This window comes from Pithys albifrons, chromosome 6, assembly GCF_047495875.1.
Source record: "Pithys albifrons albifrons isolate INPA30051 chromosome 6, PitAlb_v1, whole genome shotgun sequence".
In the NCBI taxonomy this organism is placed as follows: Eukaryota; Metazoa; Chordata; class Aves; order Passeriformes; family Thamnophilidae; genus Pithys; species Pithys albifrons.
The window spans coordinates 24,427,410-24,444,602 of NC_092463.1; the positions used below are offsets into that span (position 1 = coordinate 24,427,410).

Consider the following 17,193-nt stretch of genomic DNA (forward strand, 5'->3'; position numbering starts at 1 on the left):
TCACTTCCATAGTCCCTCAGTTCCATATGAGGAAGGCACTATCTCTCTGCTTTGCTCTCTGGTTCATGTTTATTTGGCATGTCTTGGATCCACACGGCTTGTGTTTTTCCATGTTCTGACTGAAGAGGAATTTTATGGCTTCCTTCTTGTGATTCATGGTAAGCTGAGAGGTGTCATTTCATAGATGCATCAGGGAGTCAGTTCCCCGGCCATGCAAATCCGGGGCTGGCAATCCAGTGACTCATCTCTTTTAGCTGGGACTTTCCACCATGCTTACTTAATTAATGATTCAGCCTCCCCACATTGTCCTGGGGGAGAACTTTCAACAGCACGACAACTTCTGTTCTCCTTGGTGCTCAGATCTCATCCCTTATGTGGCCACAGACGGTGCTATGGTTATGAGGAGCTGCTGGGAGACATCAAATGGAGTTGGAGAAGTACAGCAGCTGAAAGGACTCATATCAGCAAGCAGAGACCTGAAGTGCCTGTTCTGGGTTTGTGTCCCTTCTGGAGAAGGGAGAATCTCAGAGGAGCAGAGGGAGATGGCAGTGTAGATTTGGCTAGGAAGATGTTTTTGCACAGGAAAAAGCATGAACCAGGAATTTGTGCCTCTGTGTGTTCCTTCATAAGCTGGACTGGGTAAGTACTGTTCTGCAGACACTACTGCCCTGAGGACTTTTTCTATCTCTGCTGTTGCAGTGGGATGTCTGTCAAGAAGTCCAGTACCACACTTCAGGGCCCAGAGGGAGCAACTGGGCTGATAGATCTAGGAGAGGCTGCCCGGGGTCTTCTTTTGCCAGCGCAGGTAGGCAGGGAGACTACCTCGCTTTGCAGGCTGTTGTCAAAGCACTTGCCTAGAGAATGGCCTGAGCAGAAACCCACTTTCCTCTGTTCAGTGTGGACAAGGAAGTGTTGTCTCTGGTGCCTTTCAGCAGAGGAGCAAATGGTTGATCTCTGCAGGATCTCCTATCCTGTCCTTGCTGCATCCCACTGAGCAGGAACAAGGCTGCAAGGAGTCTGATTTCAGAGTGCCTGGCAGACCCAGCCAGGGATTCTCTCAGTGCTGCTGGAACCAGCAGGAAGGATGGAACTGGAAGGGACAATGTCGTTGCTAGATATGAGGCAAAGATTGTCTTGGAGGCCCAGGAGTAGGGAGGTGTGCATGCACAGCAGTCACTGCACAGGACACACATTGGCACCTCAGTGTCCATATGTCCTTGGAGTCCATACATATATTTGGTGTCCGTTGCTGACTGGAGTCTTTTCTGTTCACCAAGTACCGGGGTAAGCCAGACAGCACTTTTCCACCACAGGCTGCCTGACTCAGCATGACTGTTTCTGAGGAACACTGGCGGGCTCATGCAGGGTGGGAAGAAGCAGCTTAAACAGCATACGGATCATAGTTAGAGATCCATGAGGCCTTTTCTTGTGGGGGTAGGAGTGCATAGCTCTGAGTGCACCTGCTTGCTTCTGGTCCCAGTGGAGACTTCCATTGTGGGTGGGTCCTTTGCTGACAGCAGAATAGATGGACTTGGACTAAGGCTGGGATATGGCCCTGTTTTGAATTAAGCCTATAAAGCCTAGCCCTTGGTACTTGTTTGTTTTGTGCTCTCATTACTCTAATCCCTTCAATCCCTTTGCTTATATGGAGGCAAACACTTTGTGTGGTTGGTGTGTTGGAATGATATAACACTCTGACCATGCTGGGGAGTGACAGGGATGACCTATGAGGCTGCTTTGGAGAGCTCTGGTGTCTTCTCTGAGTGGGTTTCCCAGTATATTTGGGGTCTGGCCACTGGTTGTTCTCAGGAACTCTGTCCTGTGCCTGGTACAGTGCAGGAAACCACTACATTGTGCAACCAAATCCTACTCCTGCGTTGCCTGCTGCAGATCCCTGTAGGGATGCAGGGATAGGGGTGAGTTAGTTAAGTTAGTTACGACAGTCAAAAGAGGCCAATACAGGTTCAGGCAGCAGCAGGCACAGAAGGCTTGAACAGAAGGCTAAGAACTTTATTTTTAGTTACAGCTTTACTTTTATCTACCCTCTTCTGCATCATGTCATCATATAATTGGTCAGTCGGTTCAGCTAAGCATAGATGGACATATTCCATTGGCTACAAGGTCTGTAACCTTCTTCAGGTGATTCTTCCTCCTTAAAGGTGCACTCCAAACTGCTTTTCTCTCAAGGAAACAGTCTGAACTCTCCAACATCAATTCCCTCATCAATTACCCCAGACATCAGAGGATCCACAAACTTACTGTCATCCCCACTTTGGTACTTCTAATTGACTTAGCTTCTGGCCTGGTCTTCATTGTCCTTGAATGTCTCAAATGTGTATGGAGGAGCTAGTGGGATGAATGAGGGAATTTAAGAGCACAGGACAGGGGAGGACCTCTTACGTCAGTAAGTCTAAACTTCAGCTGTCATTGCAGTGAGACATCCCCCCCTTCCACTAAGCAGCGATGCTTTGGCTCTGAGGAATAAGGTAGTGCTGGGAAAGCTGTTCTGAATCTTCCACTCCTTCCGTCTTGATACAATCTCTAGAGCACCCGTGGGTACTCTCAGGGCACCTGAGGTCTCAGCAGAGCCTTGTACACTGCCACTGGGACTGCCCTGTATCTTTGGAAAATGTTTGTCATGATGCTACCTGGCATCACATTGGGATTTCTTGGTCTTGGTAGCTCACAGCTGTCCTGTGAGCAGTGAGCGTGCCCAGGTCCTTCCCACTGCCTCCTCCCACCTTTTAGCTTGTAGTTTATGTTCATGTCGTTTGTCCCAGAGTGGTGCTGAGGTTGATCCCGCTCCTGCTGCTCTGTGCTCTCGTCCAGCTCTTCCTGTACTGTTTGTGCCTCCTGACATAGCACAGTTCATCAGCATTTTACTTTGCTGGGCTAGGCTCTTTAGTGAAGATACAATGCTCCATCAGTCCATGCAGAGGGCTTCCTCCTCACTCTCCACCTGAAAACTGCCCTCTGCTCTCGTTTGTGCACCTTTTGCCAGTCTCTGTCTTCTCTGACTAAGCTCATACATTTGTACATGATGCTGAAGGAAGATCTTTACTGCAGGCTGAATGAGTGAGCCTAATAGTGTTTCCCTAGGATAAGCCCAGCTTCCTTCCCAAAGACTGTGTTTGATGTGTGCTGAGTCAGGGGCAATGCAGAGCTTGAGGCAGGTCTTGGGCTTGGCAACTTCCCACTTGCTCAACCTGTTCTTAACAGAAGACACTAACCATCCCTCTGCTTCTGGATGGGATCAGTTACTGCCTCCCTGCACCCTGGCACTGAGTTTCTCAACAAGGATCCTCCATGGATCGTGGCTCCACAAAAGCAGGACCAGGAATCAGGAGAAAGGACAGGATTCATCATTCCTGGCTTGCAAGCAACAACCATGATGGCTCTAAGATTGACCCTAACAGGATGGCTCACCACAGGGGCCACATCTATTTTCCAAAAGGACTATGAAGTACAGCAGTCATCTACAAGCCATCCCTGCAGCTGCAGTGAGCAAGCTCTGTGCTGCAGATATGGGAGTACTGTCACCACAGAGGTTCCCACTATTCTGCTTGTGCAGAGGCTGCCTTAAACACCAGTGCAGCTGAGATCCCCTTGATCTGCAGCACCTGAGTGGGAGGCACCATGTAGGGGGTTTAGTTCACCCTCATCTTCCTCACATCTCACAAAGCTCTCTCCTCTCCACAGATATCAACGAGTGCTTGATGCAGGGCCTGTGCAAAGATGCCAAGTGTATGAACACCCGTGGCAGCTTCCGTTGCACCTGCAAGCCTGGCACCATGCTAGACCCATCCCGTAGCCATTGCATCTGTAAGTGCTCCAGGGAACTTCTCAGTTTGAGAAGAGACCTGAGCAGGATCCCATGGCTGAATGGACGCTGCAGTGTGCTTCACATCTCCTGCGAGTGTAGTTGAGTTGCGCTGTTCTGCCTTGTGTGCAGAATGTGTCCCAATCATGCATGGTCCCTGCAGAGGCCGTATGGAATGTGCCTGTGGTGTGGTAATGGAGGACAAAGCCTCCTGGGATGAGAGAACTCCCACAGGAGCTGGATTTGCTTGGGGCTGACACTGCTGAGGGAAAGGCCTGATGGCTGACGGCCAGGGGGCATTCTGGAGAGGAGACAGGGCAGCCCTCAGGCAGGCTGGGAGGCATAGGCAGAGAAGGGACCAAGAGGGAGAGGTTCTCTCTTTGGAGAGCATACAGAGCTTGATTTCTGGCACTGACACTGCTGTTGTGTTTCAGCTGACAAAGCAGTGTCAATGGAGCAGGGGCTGTGTTACCGCTCGGCAGCTGGAGGCGTGTGCACTTTCCCCCTCTCCCACCGCATCACCCAGCAGATCTGCTGCTGCAGCCGTGTCGGAAAGGGCTGGGGGGACAACTGCGAGGAGTGCCCTATGCCCGGCTCAGGTGAGACGTGCCTGTGTCGGCTCTGCCTGCTCTGGTTAGACTGGGGCTTGGGTTTGCCTAAATGCAGACAGCTGCAGGACCCAAAGCTGGGCAGCACAAATGCTGTCCTGTGAGATGGATACAGGAAACAGACCTGGATAATACTAGGAAGACAGAGAAATCCCTCATGGGAAACCACTCTCTACCAGAGGGAGAGCACAGCCATGTCTGTGCCTGGTTTTAGTTGACAGCCCTTTTCTCTCATACATCTTCTGCTGGGAAGAAAGGCTGGTAAGGATAAGCTTGGTGTATCTCAGCATGGGGTTGGGTGGAGGGGAAAGCACCAAAATCCTCAGGGCTTGGGAAGATCTTCAGGTTTGTGCAAATTATTTTGAGTAATGTGCAAAGCGCTCAGCATCAAGGTACCCCAAGTTCACTTTTATCTGCTCCCTTGCTCAGTTTGGGCCTTCCTGTGGCATGATCCTTCCTAACAGTACTTAATATGGGAAGGCATGTAGTTTTTGGGGTCTGGGAACATCTGCTAGAAACCTAGCCTGCTCTCTGAGCACATTCCATCTGCTTGAAGCATTCACCCACTGCAGCCAAGGTGTGTTTCTGTAAGGATTTAACCCTTAGAAATTCCAGAAAATAATGGGATGGGGGAAGCTGGCACCTGCATTCACATACATGCCTGTCCATCTTCACTCCTTTATTCCACTGTCACAGCATCATATCTGGGTGTGGTAAGCCAGGTGATTCCCACACTAGTCTCTTCTTTCCAACCTCTGCTCTCTAAAGTTTTGATTTGATTTTCCTTCACAGAAGCCTTCAAGGAGATTTGCCCAGCAGGACATGGCTATACCTACTCTAGCTCTGATATCCGACTGTCAATGAGGAAGGCAGAGGCAGAAGAGCTGCCCTTCAGCTTGGAAGAGCAAGGGGAGAACAGTAACTGGACTTTGGACTGGACAGCAAAGAGACAGCAACTGCAGGACAGCATGCGTGGGAGCATCCTGGAGGCATTCCCCTACCCTGGCACCTCAGCAAGACAGGGTAGTGTGGGGTCTACTGCTTAAAGCTGCTCCATCTGGGCCTCTAGCAAGGGTGGAGAAATTCTCAGGTCCTGCCATAGACTATGGATGGACTTCTGGCTGATAAGGATTTTCTACATCTGTATGACTGTAGTGTTTCTGAGCCATAAGGCACCATGTCTTAAGGCCTTTGGAGAGAAGGTTGAGTGTTTCAGGCTCCTGCAACTGCATCTTTGCAGTTGGTGCTGACTGGTCAGGCTGCCTCCACCAGGACCTCAGGTCTGCATGGCAAACCTGGCACTCCAGTCCTTGGGCTTTTGTCCAGTCCAGCTGGAAGGCAGTGTGACCAGATGCCTGTGCCAGTACTTGCTGGAGCGGAAGCTCCTGGGGTCTTCACAGTGCCAGGAGTCCAGGTGTGTTGGCTTTGGGAACAAAGCCTTGCAGGGGAGTGTGAGGAACTGAATGGCAGCATCATAGAGGTGGGGTGAAGTTAGGGCACCCAGTGTTTGAGGAAGATGCCTATCTGCTACTCACCATTCACTCTTTCCCTTTTCAGGTGAAATTTCTCCTGCCATGCAGGTGAGTAAGATTTGTCTTGCTACATCGTGGATGTCATGCATTCATGGTAGCTTGATGGGTGGGAAGGGGGATGTCATAAAAATAAACTGAAAGAGAGTAGATTTAGAGTAGATATTAGGAAGAAATTCTTTGCTATGAGGGTGGTGAGACACTGGAACGGGTTACCCAGGTGGATGCCCCATCCCTGTAAGTTTTCAAGACCGAATTGGATGGGACTTTGAGCAACCAGGTAGGTGTCCCTGCTCATGATGGGGTCGTGTTCCTTAAGCTTCCTTTCAACCCAAACTATTCTATGATTCTTTTCCTGCTCACAGTCACTTACTCTTTAACAGGCAGACGTGTGAGTTAGACATGACTGGAGCCAGGTCTACACTGCATCTCACAGGGTTTGAAGCTCTAGACAGGAAGGATTATCCATGATGGACTCAGTCCTAAGGAGCAAAAGGGTGAATTACTGCAAAGATGTAGCCCACTATAAAAGGACACCAAGAAGAATTTTGCTTTGAAATTCTAGTCTGTGCTGCAGATGCAAGTTTGCTCTGCTTTCATTGGTTTCAGGGAATATGAGCAGTACTTAAACAGCTGAAGTGTGGGCACTCACTCCCTGCTGTCAGCCTGGCCTGGCTGTAGGGCTGATGGGCAGCAGGCTGAGGGGAACTGCTGCAATCACCTTGGAATGGGCTCCTCTCTTCAAGTCCAGTGTCATGCTCAAGCCCAGCTCACAGACAGGTCTCCCTGTGCTGTGATAGGTGCATCAGAAACACCACTGGAGCAGTTGGGTCAGGAGTTTCTTGCACTGGCTGTGTGAATTCAACCCTGTTTGATGGGAGCAGCCTGGGGACTGATTTTCTGCCAGGCACTCCTAGGACTGTGTTTCTTTATTGTGAGTCTCACTTGAAAACTGTGTGCCTCTTGATCCCTGCTGTTAGTAGAGGTTCAGTCATATCTCTCCTGAGCATCTCTGTGCCCTCTTTCTAAAGCAGCTCATCCCTCAGCACATACTTGCAGCCCTTCTGAGAGAGGGGACAATGCTGCCATTGTCACTGCTTCATGGACATGCAGTGACTTGCCCAAGTACATCTGGGAAATCTCAAGAGAGAGCAGAAATTTGAACCAAAGCTTACAAGTGTGAAACAGAGCTAGTCTGGAACTTAGGTTGCTCAGCTGACGGTTTTCTTCATCCATTACAGAAAGCTACTCAGAGCAGAGACTCGGATTGTGCTCCAGCATTTCCTTTGGCAGCCCTAGGTTTGCCAGGAGGGGGTGCTGAGAAAGAGCTTCTAGCACCAAGCACCCTTCTAGTAGGTAGCAGTCGTGAGAGAGGTTGAAGCAACATCTGTCCTCATCATCCCAGAGGCGCCAGTGACAGTGGCAGTATTTACCATGCCTGGATGACCTTCCTGGCCACCTTGAGGAGGAGCCTGCCTGGGAGCAGTGCTCTGGGTCTCACCTGCACAGTGTGCTGGCATGGCCCCTGTGTGGGCAGCCCTCCAGGCATGGTCTGGAGCTGTTTTGCCCAGGATGATGTGCTCAGGACAGAGTGGCCCTGACAGCTGCACCTAGCTGTGGCAGCTTGTCATTCCAGGATGGTCTCCTGCGGAGTAAGAGGAACCAGGAGGTGGGTGGGAAAATGTCCCTGTTCCATGCATGAGAATAGAAGCAGTCCTATGTTTCTGTCCCTCAGGGCACTGCTGATGCCACTGCAGAGCCTGACATGCACAGAGGTGAGTGCCAGGCTGGCGAAAGGGCAGGGTGCTTGTGGGGAAGACAACAGGGCAGTGAGGAGGGAGGAGAGCAGGGAGACTGGGAGCTGCCTCCTCTGCACAGAAGCCCCCAGTGCTGGGCAGGGCAGGCTGGGTGTGGGGCAGTGTGGAGGACCCCTGTCACACTGGGGTGGCTGATGTAGGGCTGTAGGAATGCGGGGAGGTGATGAAAATCCAGCAGGGTGGAAGAGGCTGTGTTAAATAATAAGATGATGGTGTTGCTGCGACTGCCCTGCAGCCCCTTCCCATCGGCTTTTTTGGACCTGTGGTTGCAGGGCCACCCAGCACAGGTGAACCTTGGGCATGCACTTCTGCCTGGGATCAGGGGCTTGCCTCACGTCTCTTCTCCTTCCACAGCAGAGGAAGAGGAGTTCTGGCGTGGTCCTCCTCAGCCTGGGCCCATGAGCACCTGGGATGCTGCTGCTCCAACAAAGGTGCCAGCACAAGGCTCAGGTTTGTGTGTGCACCCTTCTCAGGCATTGCCCATCTCTCTGTGCCTGGTACTACAGGGAAATTATGTCCTAAGCTCTGTCCAGGGGCCTTCTCCCTTCACCAGTCTGTTTGTCTTCCCACATGCCCCCCTTGAGTTTCCAAAGAAAAGTCCCTGTCCTGCCACGCTGGGGTGTTGTCCGAGCCTAGTCTCAGCTACTGCCAGGCAGGGAAAGTGGTCTGCCGTGGGGAGGCACAAGAGTGATCCTCTGTGAGGAGAGAAGTGTTTGGCTTTCTGAGTCCTTGCCTCACTTGCCGGCGCAGCAGTGGCTGCCGGCTGGGAGGGATCACCACCACCAGCCCGCTACGGTGGATTTGGCCCCGTGCCCCCCATGGCTTGGGCTGACTCATCGGGAAGGGGGAGCACAAGGGGAGGCATGTGGCTCCCAGGGCGGCTTGTTTACTGTGCCGGAAACAAGGGCGCTGTTGTTCCAGGGTTGCTTAAGTGTCTAGGAGTGTGGCCCCTGCCCTGTGCCGGGGGCTGGAGCACCTTGGGGAGCAGGCCTGGCAGAGACACCTTGTTGAGGAATTCGTTTTCCTCAATAGGCTTTTGTTTGGGTTCGGGCTACGCCCCCACCCCCGGCTGGCTCAATGCCCAGGGGTGTGTGATGCCCCTCTACTCCCCCACTGCTGCCTGTGCTCTGCTTAGCAGAGTGGTGTGGGGCATGGAGGCCCTGCTGTATCCCCAAAAGGAGCCACATCACAGGTGCTAGGCTCTGCTGCCAGTCCTCCTCCAAGGCATGGGGCTACTCCCACCACCCGTTTTTGGGGCCAAGGCACAGGTGAGCAGTACAGGAGAGTGGGGCATCCCAGCTGAGCTCAGGCCAGAGGAGCCAGAGGAGGTGGCAGGATCTGCTGTGTCCTCCCTGTAGCCCTGCAGGTGTAGGTTTCGTGAAGAAGGAGAGGAGCAGGCTCAGCATTGCCCTCCAAGAAGGGTAAAAGCAGCCTCCTGGCATGGCACTGGGGACACAAATCAGGCCCTAGACTCTGTGCACCCTTTCGGTACTGCCCTCAATCCCAGGCTCTCTCCTCCCAGGGCTCAGTGGCTGTGCCTCTTCACCCCTCTCCTGTGGAGCCGGTGCTTGTGTTCTCACCCCAGAGGGATACAGCTGCTTGTGCCACCCTGGCTACACACTGGACCCCAGCCGCATCCACTGCATTGGTAGGTTGGCCCCTTCTCTGCCTCCTGGGCCTCAACAGACAATTCAGGTCTTCAGGCTTTTGGGGGAAGGTTTTCTGGCAGCTCTGCTGACCCCTGCCCATGTGCTGCACTGAGGGGCTGGCAGGGGGCTGGCAGTCAGCTGCAGGTGGTGACTGCCTGTCTTCCTTCCCTGTCTGGGCACAGATGAAGATGAGTGTCTGAAAGACCCATGTGTTGGAAAAGGTCGTTGCATAAACAGTGCGGGCTCCTATTTCTGCATCTGTTACTCTGGGTACACCTTGACTGTCTCAGAGGGCAAGCAGAGCTGTGAGGGTAAGTGGGGTCCACCTGGCACAAGGCTGCCACCTCCCCAGAGCTTCCCTGTTCTCTCACTCTCTCATGAATGTGCACACACACATGCACTTCATGCACACAGTGCACACCCACATGCATACCTGCACACCCTCCCTTCCCACAAGCCTGTCCATGGACAGCTTGATTCATGGGAATCACCCTCTCCTGCTTGCTCAGGGACAGGACCTTGCCCATGATGATCTGTGAAGGAGTCCAGTCATGATGCCAGCTCTGATCACTGCTTCTTGTCAAGCAGGGTGGTAGGGCAGGCCAGGGATAGAGGAGAATCCTGTCACTGGTCCCTAGGGTAGAGCCAGATGCAGATGGAGCAGGTCCTCTCCTGCACACAGCCTTCCCGACGCTGGAGGAGCAAGACTCAGAACTGTCTCCCTGTCTGTTACCAGACCGAGATGAATGTGAACAGCCTTCTATCTGCCGAGGACAGCGATGCATCAACACCCCTGGCTCCTACCACTGCCAGTGCAAGGAGGGCTTTGCCATGGGCCCCAGAGGACAATGCGAAGGTGAAGATTGCTGCTCCCTGTCCCCTGCCTTTCCAACCCATCCTGTGCATGGCTGAACACCTCATTTCCTCTTTCCTCATCACTCCATGTCCCCTTTTGGAAGGGAGATAGGTCACCCCCATGTTTGACTGCCCTCTCCCTAAAGGAGGTAATGCAAGAGGAACAGGCTTTCCTGGGCAGAGGGAATGGAGTTCTCCCAAGATCATCTCCCAGCTCCTCAGGGAGATCCCTGGCAACCAGCCCATTCCAGCTTCCCATTCTGGGAGAACGTGGCCATATATTTTCATGCCACCTTGACTCTGTCACCAAACTTTCATGGTGGCAAGTAGACTGCAGGGAGAGCAGGCTGCAGAGACTCAGGCCACCTGTCCTTACTGCATCCCTTTCACTTGGCATGACCTGGGCCCTCCAGAGCTTTCACCCTTGTAAACATAAGATGTGTCTGATCAAAGATTCCCCTTTCTTAGTAGCTCTTCTCCATCCTAGAGTGGGAGACTATTTTAGGAGTCACTACAGGAAACAGGGTATGCACAGAATGCTGCTCCCCTTGCATGGCCTCCAGAAAGTACTTGCCTTAAGGACTTCCTGAGCTGGAGGCTGCATTCTAATCATAGTTATGAAAGGCCCTGATGAAACAGCTCTGCACAGATGTTCTCTGATCCCTTTCTCTGCCCAGGCAGATTCCTGGCCTTGGCAACATCCTGTGGCAGTGAGTTTTGCTGCTGACTTATGTCAGCCCTCAGACGTGGGTGGAGGATCCTGAGTGATAAGTAGGGCTATAAGAAGTGCTGCCTAATCCTCAGCAAACTCAACTCTGTTGAGCATCACTGTGCCGGGGAGGGGAACTCTGATGATCCAGCTGGAGAGGATACATTGCAGAACTGCTGCATTGTTTACCTTTGGGAGCCTGAAAGGAGTGTGTTTCTTGGCAGATGTCAACGAGTGCATGGATCCCAGCTCTTGCCCCAGTGGGAGGTGTGTCAATACTCTGGGATCCTACAAGTGTATCAGCTGTGGGGATGGCTACCAGCCCAGGAATGGGAGATGTATTGGTGAGAAGCTTGGGCTGTCCCTGAGAAGTACCCTTGCCCCCCATGGCAGTGCTTCCTGCAAGCCTCTAAAGGAGCAGGGGCACAGGCAGCACCCTTCTCCTGCAGGCAGCCAGCCTGTGTGGCCAGGCCATAGTGCCCTCATGGTTTGCATGGCAGGGACTGCTCTGAGCACCCTCCCATATCATGTTGCCTTCTGCTATGTCACACAGATGTGGATGAGTGTCTTGTGGAGGGGACTTGTGCTCATGGATGGTGTGTCAACCTGGATGGCTCCTTCCGCTGTTCCTGTTACCAGGGCTATGAGGTGGCACCTGATGGGAAGAGCTGCCAAGGTACCAGGGAGCCATGAGTTCAGATACTGAAGTGTCACACACTCAGTCCAGAGGTTTCCCTAGGCTCTTCCTGAACACTTGGCTCTGCCTGAATTGTGGCCACCATGCTGGCTGGTTCCCCCAACACATGTGTGGTCATGGTTGCTCTACATCTTTTCTACTCATCCTGCTCTCTCTCATATGCTTATGCAGACATCGATGAGTGCACAGCCCAGGCTGCCTGTCCCTCCAGACTCTGCCTCAACACTGAGGGATCCTACTCCTGCATGGCTTGTGACACAGGCTACACAGTCTCCAGAGATAGCAGCACATGTGAAGGTATCCCTTTCCCATGACAGAGGGGTGGGTGCTGGAGGGAATGAGAGGAGAGATGTTGCCGTAGCTGGGTTACTGGTAAGGCAGGGCTTTAGGCTTCAGGATCCTTTTCCAGCTCTTTAGCTTCCTGTTTAGCATACAGTGTGGAGGGTTGCAAGCAGATGTCACGTGCAGCAGCAGGAAGGTGATTTTCCTTACGTAGAAAGGGAATGGGGAGAGGAGTCATTGGTAAGACTCCTGGACTACTGATGATCAGGGAGTTGCTGACAAAGGCCAGAGGAGTACGGGAGACCTGGAAACATTGTCAGAGAGTTGTGTGTGGTTAAGTACAGAACTGTGTGTCTTGGAGGATGTACCTCAAATGTAGGTCCTCAACAGAAGGAGAAACTGGGTCCTCAGCCCATGAAGAGACTGTGGGCACCCAGGTTTCATCATTTTTCCCTAGCCCTTAATGTAACTTGTTTAAAAAAGAAAGCTTAGATCAAGGACTCTGCTGTGCCAGGTATGCTGGCAGAGAGTTAACATCAGCATCAATTTGTGTTGGTTGCAGTGCTGAGACATGAGAGTGCTTGAGTCCCTGCCCTACAGCCTGCCTTACAGCCTGACTGCCCCAGCACAGGCAGGGAAACCTCCTCCCTGGTGGCTGTCCCCGGGGATATCTTGGGCTTGAAATGGTTTAATGTGAGCAATGGAAAGGAGAGGTCAGAGCTGGCAAAGGTATTTGTTTAAAGATTGGCCATGTGCTGAGAATTTCTCTTTGGAGCAGTGCAGAGCTCTGCAGCCTGCACGTAGCTGGCAAATTGAAGGTCTTGCCTTCTGTGTGACTCTCAGAAGGATCCCCCTACATGTGGGCCTCCAGTGGGGGAAAAGAAGGAGATTTTCCTCCCTTTATTCTTCTCTGGTTTAGTGTCTGAGAAAGTCAGCATGAAATGAACTTACTTTCCATTTGATTTTTGGGTGCAATGGCAGAACCATGGTTTGATGCCTTAGATCTCCCCTCCCCTTTTCCCAAGACTCCACATAAGCCACCCCATCTCAGCCACCTTGCCCCAGCCATTTAATGAGGGCACTTTATCAGGGCTTAATACCGTTTAGGTCACACTGACCTGATGGCAGGATGACGTGTTCTTCCCTGCCTTGGCTGGTGGCCTTGTCTGTGGATTTAGGTTTCATATTTGTTAAATGATAAGGGGTTTGTGATAGTTTTTTGGTAAATAAACTTGCAACTCTCTGAGACGGAAAAGCTGGGAATCCTGCCCTGAGGTGGTAGGGAGTGGTGCTCCATGCTCATTCATGCCTGTAGCTTGCTCAGTGCTCTGCAAAGGGGAAAATGACCCTCCTTGCCCTCAGGAGCTGTCAGTCTCAGGGCTTTAGCCCCTGTCAGGGGAGTAGTGTAGAGCAGGATTTCCTCCACTGCCATGTGTTCTGCTGCCTGCACACCAGCCCATCCTTCTGACTACCAGTGTTCTCCAATGCTTGCCCCTGCCTCATGGGCTGCAGGCACTGTCAGACTGCTGGCATTTCATAGCCCTCTCTTAGAGGGAAGGTACCCCTTCCTCCTCTGCTGTGAGCAAAATCCTCAGAATGCCAGCAGGCTCTGGCCAAGGCCTGAGTGACTTGGGTGGGAGTACATTTGTGGGGAGCTCTGCAGTTGGGTAAGACCTATTGTAGGCCCATGAACAGCTCTGCCACAATCCAAAGATGTTGTGGGCAAGTCTGGCAGGTGGGACTGGTGCTGCGTTACTTTGCTGATGTTTGCTCTTGTGCACTTGGCTGAAGAGAGGATTTGTCAGCAACTGTGGCTCCCCACTGGCCTCTTGGTGGTTGTAGCACCCAGTGCAGAGCTCTGCTGGAGACAGACACTGAGGTCAGCAGTATCCCTGTGCTCACAGAATCACAGAATGTCCATGTCCAAGGTTGGAGGGGACCTCTGGATGTCATTTTGTCCAACCCCCTGCTCAAGCAGGGCCACCAAGAGCTGCCTGCCCAGGACTATGTCCAGATGGCTTTTGAGTATCTCCAAGGAGCAAGCCTCCACAACCTCTTTGGTCAACCTATGCCAGTGCTCAGTCACTGTCACAGTAAAAGTGTTTTCTAATATTCCATTGCCCCTGGTCCTGTCGCTGGGCACCACTGCCTTGGTGCTGGAATAGTGTTTATTCCATTTCCTAGGATGGAAAGGAGTCTGGGCTGACTCCTCACACCCTAATAACAGGTGGTCTCTGCCATCTTTTTACTGTGATGAGATGATCTGGGAGGGCAGCTCATGCCCAGCTTGCAGGCCAACAGCTGGGTGACAGCTTCTCTGGGTGGGGATCTTCTCCAATGGCATCAAGAGCCGAGGTCTCACTCTGCGCTGTGCCCTTCTGCTTGGCAGATATGGATGAGTGTGAGGACCCTGCTGTTCAATGCCTAGGAGGAGAGTGCAGGAACACCCTGGGCTCCTACGAGTGCCACTGCCAGGCTGGCTTTGAGCTCATGAATGGCACCATGTGTGAAGGTATGAACCCCATCCCTGCAGCCCTCTGGGTCCAGTACATACAGTCTGCCTGTGGATCCCCCTTCTTTCTCAGCAGGAAGGATGTCAGTGCCAGGGCAGGTGATGCCACCATGCATGGCACATCCATAAAATTGTAGCCAAATTCATGATCACCATGGACAGAGAAGATCTCTGTCTCCATGGCTAGAAAACCAGGGGCCAGAAGCCCTTTGATGGCTGCCTGTAAGAGGCTGGGAAGAGGGAATCCATGTGGCTTTGGTGAAGATTGTGCCCCACAGCTGGGTGTGAGGCCCTGAGTCTGCTCCCTCTGCAGATGTGAATGAGTGCCTGAACAGCGAGATCTGCAGCCCGAATGGCGAGTGTCTGAACAGTCATGGATCCTACTTCTGCATTTGTGCTCCTGGTTTCTCAAATGTGGCTGGTGGAGTCAGCTGCCAAGGTGAGCTGGAGGATGGCAGGGACATACCTTAGGTTCTGTCCTCTGCTCCCTCCCCTGCAATGAGATCCAGGTTGATGTTTTTGTTCTGATTTTGCAGATGTGGATGAATGTGCAGATAAGTCCCGGTGCTCACAAGGCCAGTGTCTGAACACAGAAGGCTCTTACAGGTGTCTGTGTGAAAATGGATTCAAACACTCTCAGGAGACTGATGACTGCGTGGGTGAGAGCTCATCCTTGGGGAGATTAGCCTCCTGGAATTTGAGGGGATGGATGCAGCCAGTGCAAGGGGGAGGGCAGTTCTGCTCCCAACACCTATAGTTGCTGGTGACTTGTAAGGAGGACTAGCAGTGGCTCAGAGTCTCTGGCCAACTGAGTTAACACAGGTGCTGGTTTGAGCAAGCAGGGTCACCATGTGACCATCCTCATCCCCTTGCCCTCCTGCCTGCAGATGTTGATGAGTGTAAAGAATATGGGGATGCCATCTGTGGCACATGGCGGTGCCAGAACAGCTTAGGCTCCTATCGTTGTATCATGGGCTGCCAGCCTGGTTTCCACTGGACCCCCCTGGGTGACTGCATTGGTAAGTACAGCCGTGGGTGTCCCTGTCCCTGTCCCTCCACCCGTTAGGAACAGAGCGGCTGGGGGACATCGCTGCCAGAGGCAAGAGGGAGGAGCAGGAGGAAATGTGTGGCTAGTGGAGAGGCAGATAATGCTGAGAGTTTGTTTTCTTGGCTGCACTGCCTGCTTGCGTCTGGACTTCTCTCTTCCTGGCATCTGGAACAGACACTACATTGTGCTGCTTTCCACTCGGGGAGAGTACTGGGCAGGTTACAGCCATTCCGGGCTTGGAGCTGGACTGCAGCTTCCTGTAAGTTGTGCTTGCTGGGGCCAGTGCCAGTCACCTGCCTGGCAGGCCTGGGCAAGGAGAAAGGCTGCTTGTGCCACTGTGTGCTAGTCTGGAGAGTCTAGCTTTGGAACCCAGGCTCCAATGAAGAGAAAAGAGCAAAGGGGTTCTGCAATTTTTGAGGCTCCCCCTAGCTGAGGAAAGGTTGCAGCAAGGAGGAGCTGCTGCCAGCCACTGGGCTCTGGGCTGTGCCAGGACTCAGACTTAGCATGTGGAGCTGCTCCTGGCCTTAGGAGCAGCGGGCTGTGGGCACATAGCTGCTCTGGCTGCTCCGACTGCTCCAAGGAAACCTCTGCCGTGCAGCAGTTGGAGGGGAGCAGGATGCAGAGAGCAGGGCTGTAAACCTGGTCTCTGTAGGCAGAGAACCCAGTTGTGATTGTCCAACCACACTCCCTGGCACTGGAGCAGTTAGAGAAGGATCAGGTCAAGAAGAATGGGGTTAGGAGGGTATCATCCTTCATCTGTCTGCACTTGCTTCAGTTGCATGCTTACATGTCCTGCCAGTGTGAGTCTGTAGGCTCTGTGTCCCTTTACACCTCTGCAGGAAACTGTATTGCCTTCAGTCACCCCTGCCAGCCACCTCCCACGCTTCCCATCCATTTCCCATTCCCACCCTGCTCCTGTTGCTCTGTTCACATAGCCTCTTGGCAGTCCTCTGTGTTACAGGAAGCTTCTCCTAACATGCACAGCCATAGCAAGGTGAGCAAGTGGGGCAGCCAGACCCAGTCCCTCACATCACAGGAATGTCTGCCCCAGCCCCAGATCTTGGGGTCAGAGCAAAGGGGCCTGGGTAGGAACGTCCATTGGAAGAGGTGGGATCTGGGGCAATTCCTGCTCTCTGCTCTGCTACAGACATTGATGAGTGTGCCAATGAAACGCTGTGCGGGAGCCACGGCTTCTGCGAGAACTCTGATGGCTCCTTCCGCTGCCTCTGCGACCGTGGCTATGAGATCTCACCCTCTGGGCACTACTGCATTGGTGAGTCTGACAGGATCACTCTGCCAGTCAGTAATGCAGAGTCACTGGCAGATGCTAGACTGGTGTCCCTGCTGTGTGATGCTCCCAGACTACAGATGGGGACTGCATCCACGCCTGGAGAATTGCACACATGGACAGGGCAGCTCATGGAGTCAAACCCCTCCCAGCAGATCCTTGTGATTGCAAAGGAGCAGAGCTCTGAAAAAGCAAGTGGTTGACAGTGAACATGGAGATCTTTTCTGTCTGGGTGGAAAGGAGGTCTTTAGGGGATGGAGGCACTGAAGGTGCTAGAGAGGTACTTCAAAGGGTGCCTGTAGAGAACAGGCAGGGTGTATAATAAGGAAAAAAGTTTTCACCATAAAGACAGTCAGGCAGTTGAGCAGATGTCTATGAT

At 52.7% G+C, this 17,193-nt stretch overlaps 1 protein-coding gene across 7 annotated transcripts in view; it reads left to right on the forward strand.

Moving 5' to 3' along the window:
- Positions 1 to 17,193, forward strand: part of LTBP2 (latent transforming growth factor beta binding protein 2) — a 72,450-nt gene that overhangs the window by 47,210 nt on the left and 8,047 nt on the right. For 3 of the 7 annotated variants that reach the window (XM_071557842.1, XM_071557844.1, XM_071557845.1), the window contains 17 exons: positions 3,700 to 3,822; positions 4,255 to 4,419; positions 5,221 to 5,451; positions 5,986 to 6,008; positions 7,693 to 7,732; positions 8,129 to 8,224; positions 9,297 to 9,422; positions 9,606 to 9,734; positions 10,160 to 10,279; positions 11,212 to 11,331; positions 11,541 to 11,663; positions 11,856 to 11,981; positions 14,356 to 14,478; positions 14,792 to 14,917; positions 15,015 to 15,137; positions 15,366 to 15,497; positions 16,674 to 16,799. In XM_071557842.1, the coding sequence (XP_071413943.1) occupies positions 3,700 to 3,822; positions 4,255 to 4,419; positions 5,221 to 5,451; positions 5,986 to 6,008; positions 7,693 to 7,732; positions 8,129 to 8,224; positions 9,297 to 9,422; positions 9,606 to 9,734; positions 10,160 to 10,279; positions 11,212 to 11,331; positions 11,541 to 11,663; positions 11,856 to 11,981; positions 14,356 to 14,478; positions 14,792 to 14,917; positions 15,015 to 15,137; positions 15,366 to 15,497; positions 16,674 to 16,799 (2,052 nt within the window). The remainder of the gene's footprint in view (positions 1 to 3,699; positions 3,823 to 4,254; positions 4,420 to 5,220; positions 5,452 to 5,985; positions 6,009 to 7,692; positions 7,733 to 8,128; positions 8,225 to 9,296; positions 9,423 to 9,605; positions 9,735 to 10,159; positions 10,280 to 11,211; positions 11,332 to 11,540; positions 11,664 to 11,855; positions 11,982 to 14,355; positions 14,479 to 14,791; positions 14,918 to 15,014; positions 15,138 to 15,365; positions 15,498 to 16,673; positions 16,800 to 17,193) is intronic. The other 4 variants (XM_071557843.1, XM_071557847.1, XM_071557846.1 and 1 more) reach the window with 4 other exon arrangements.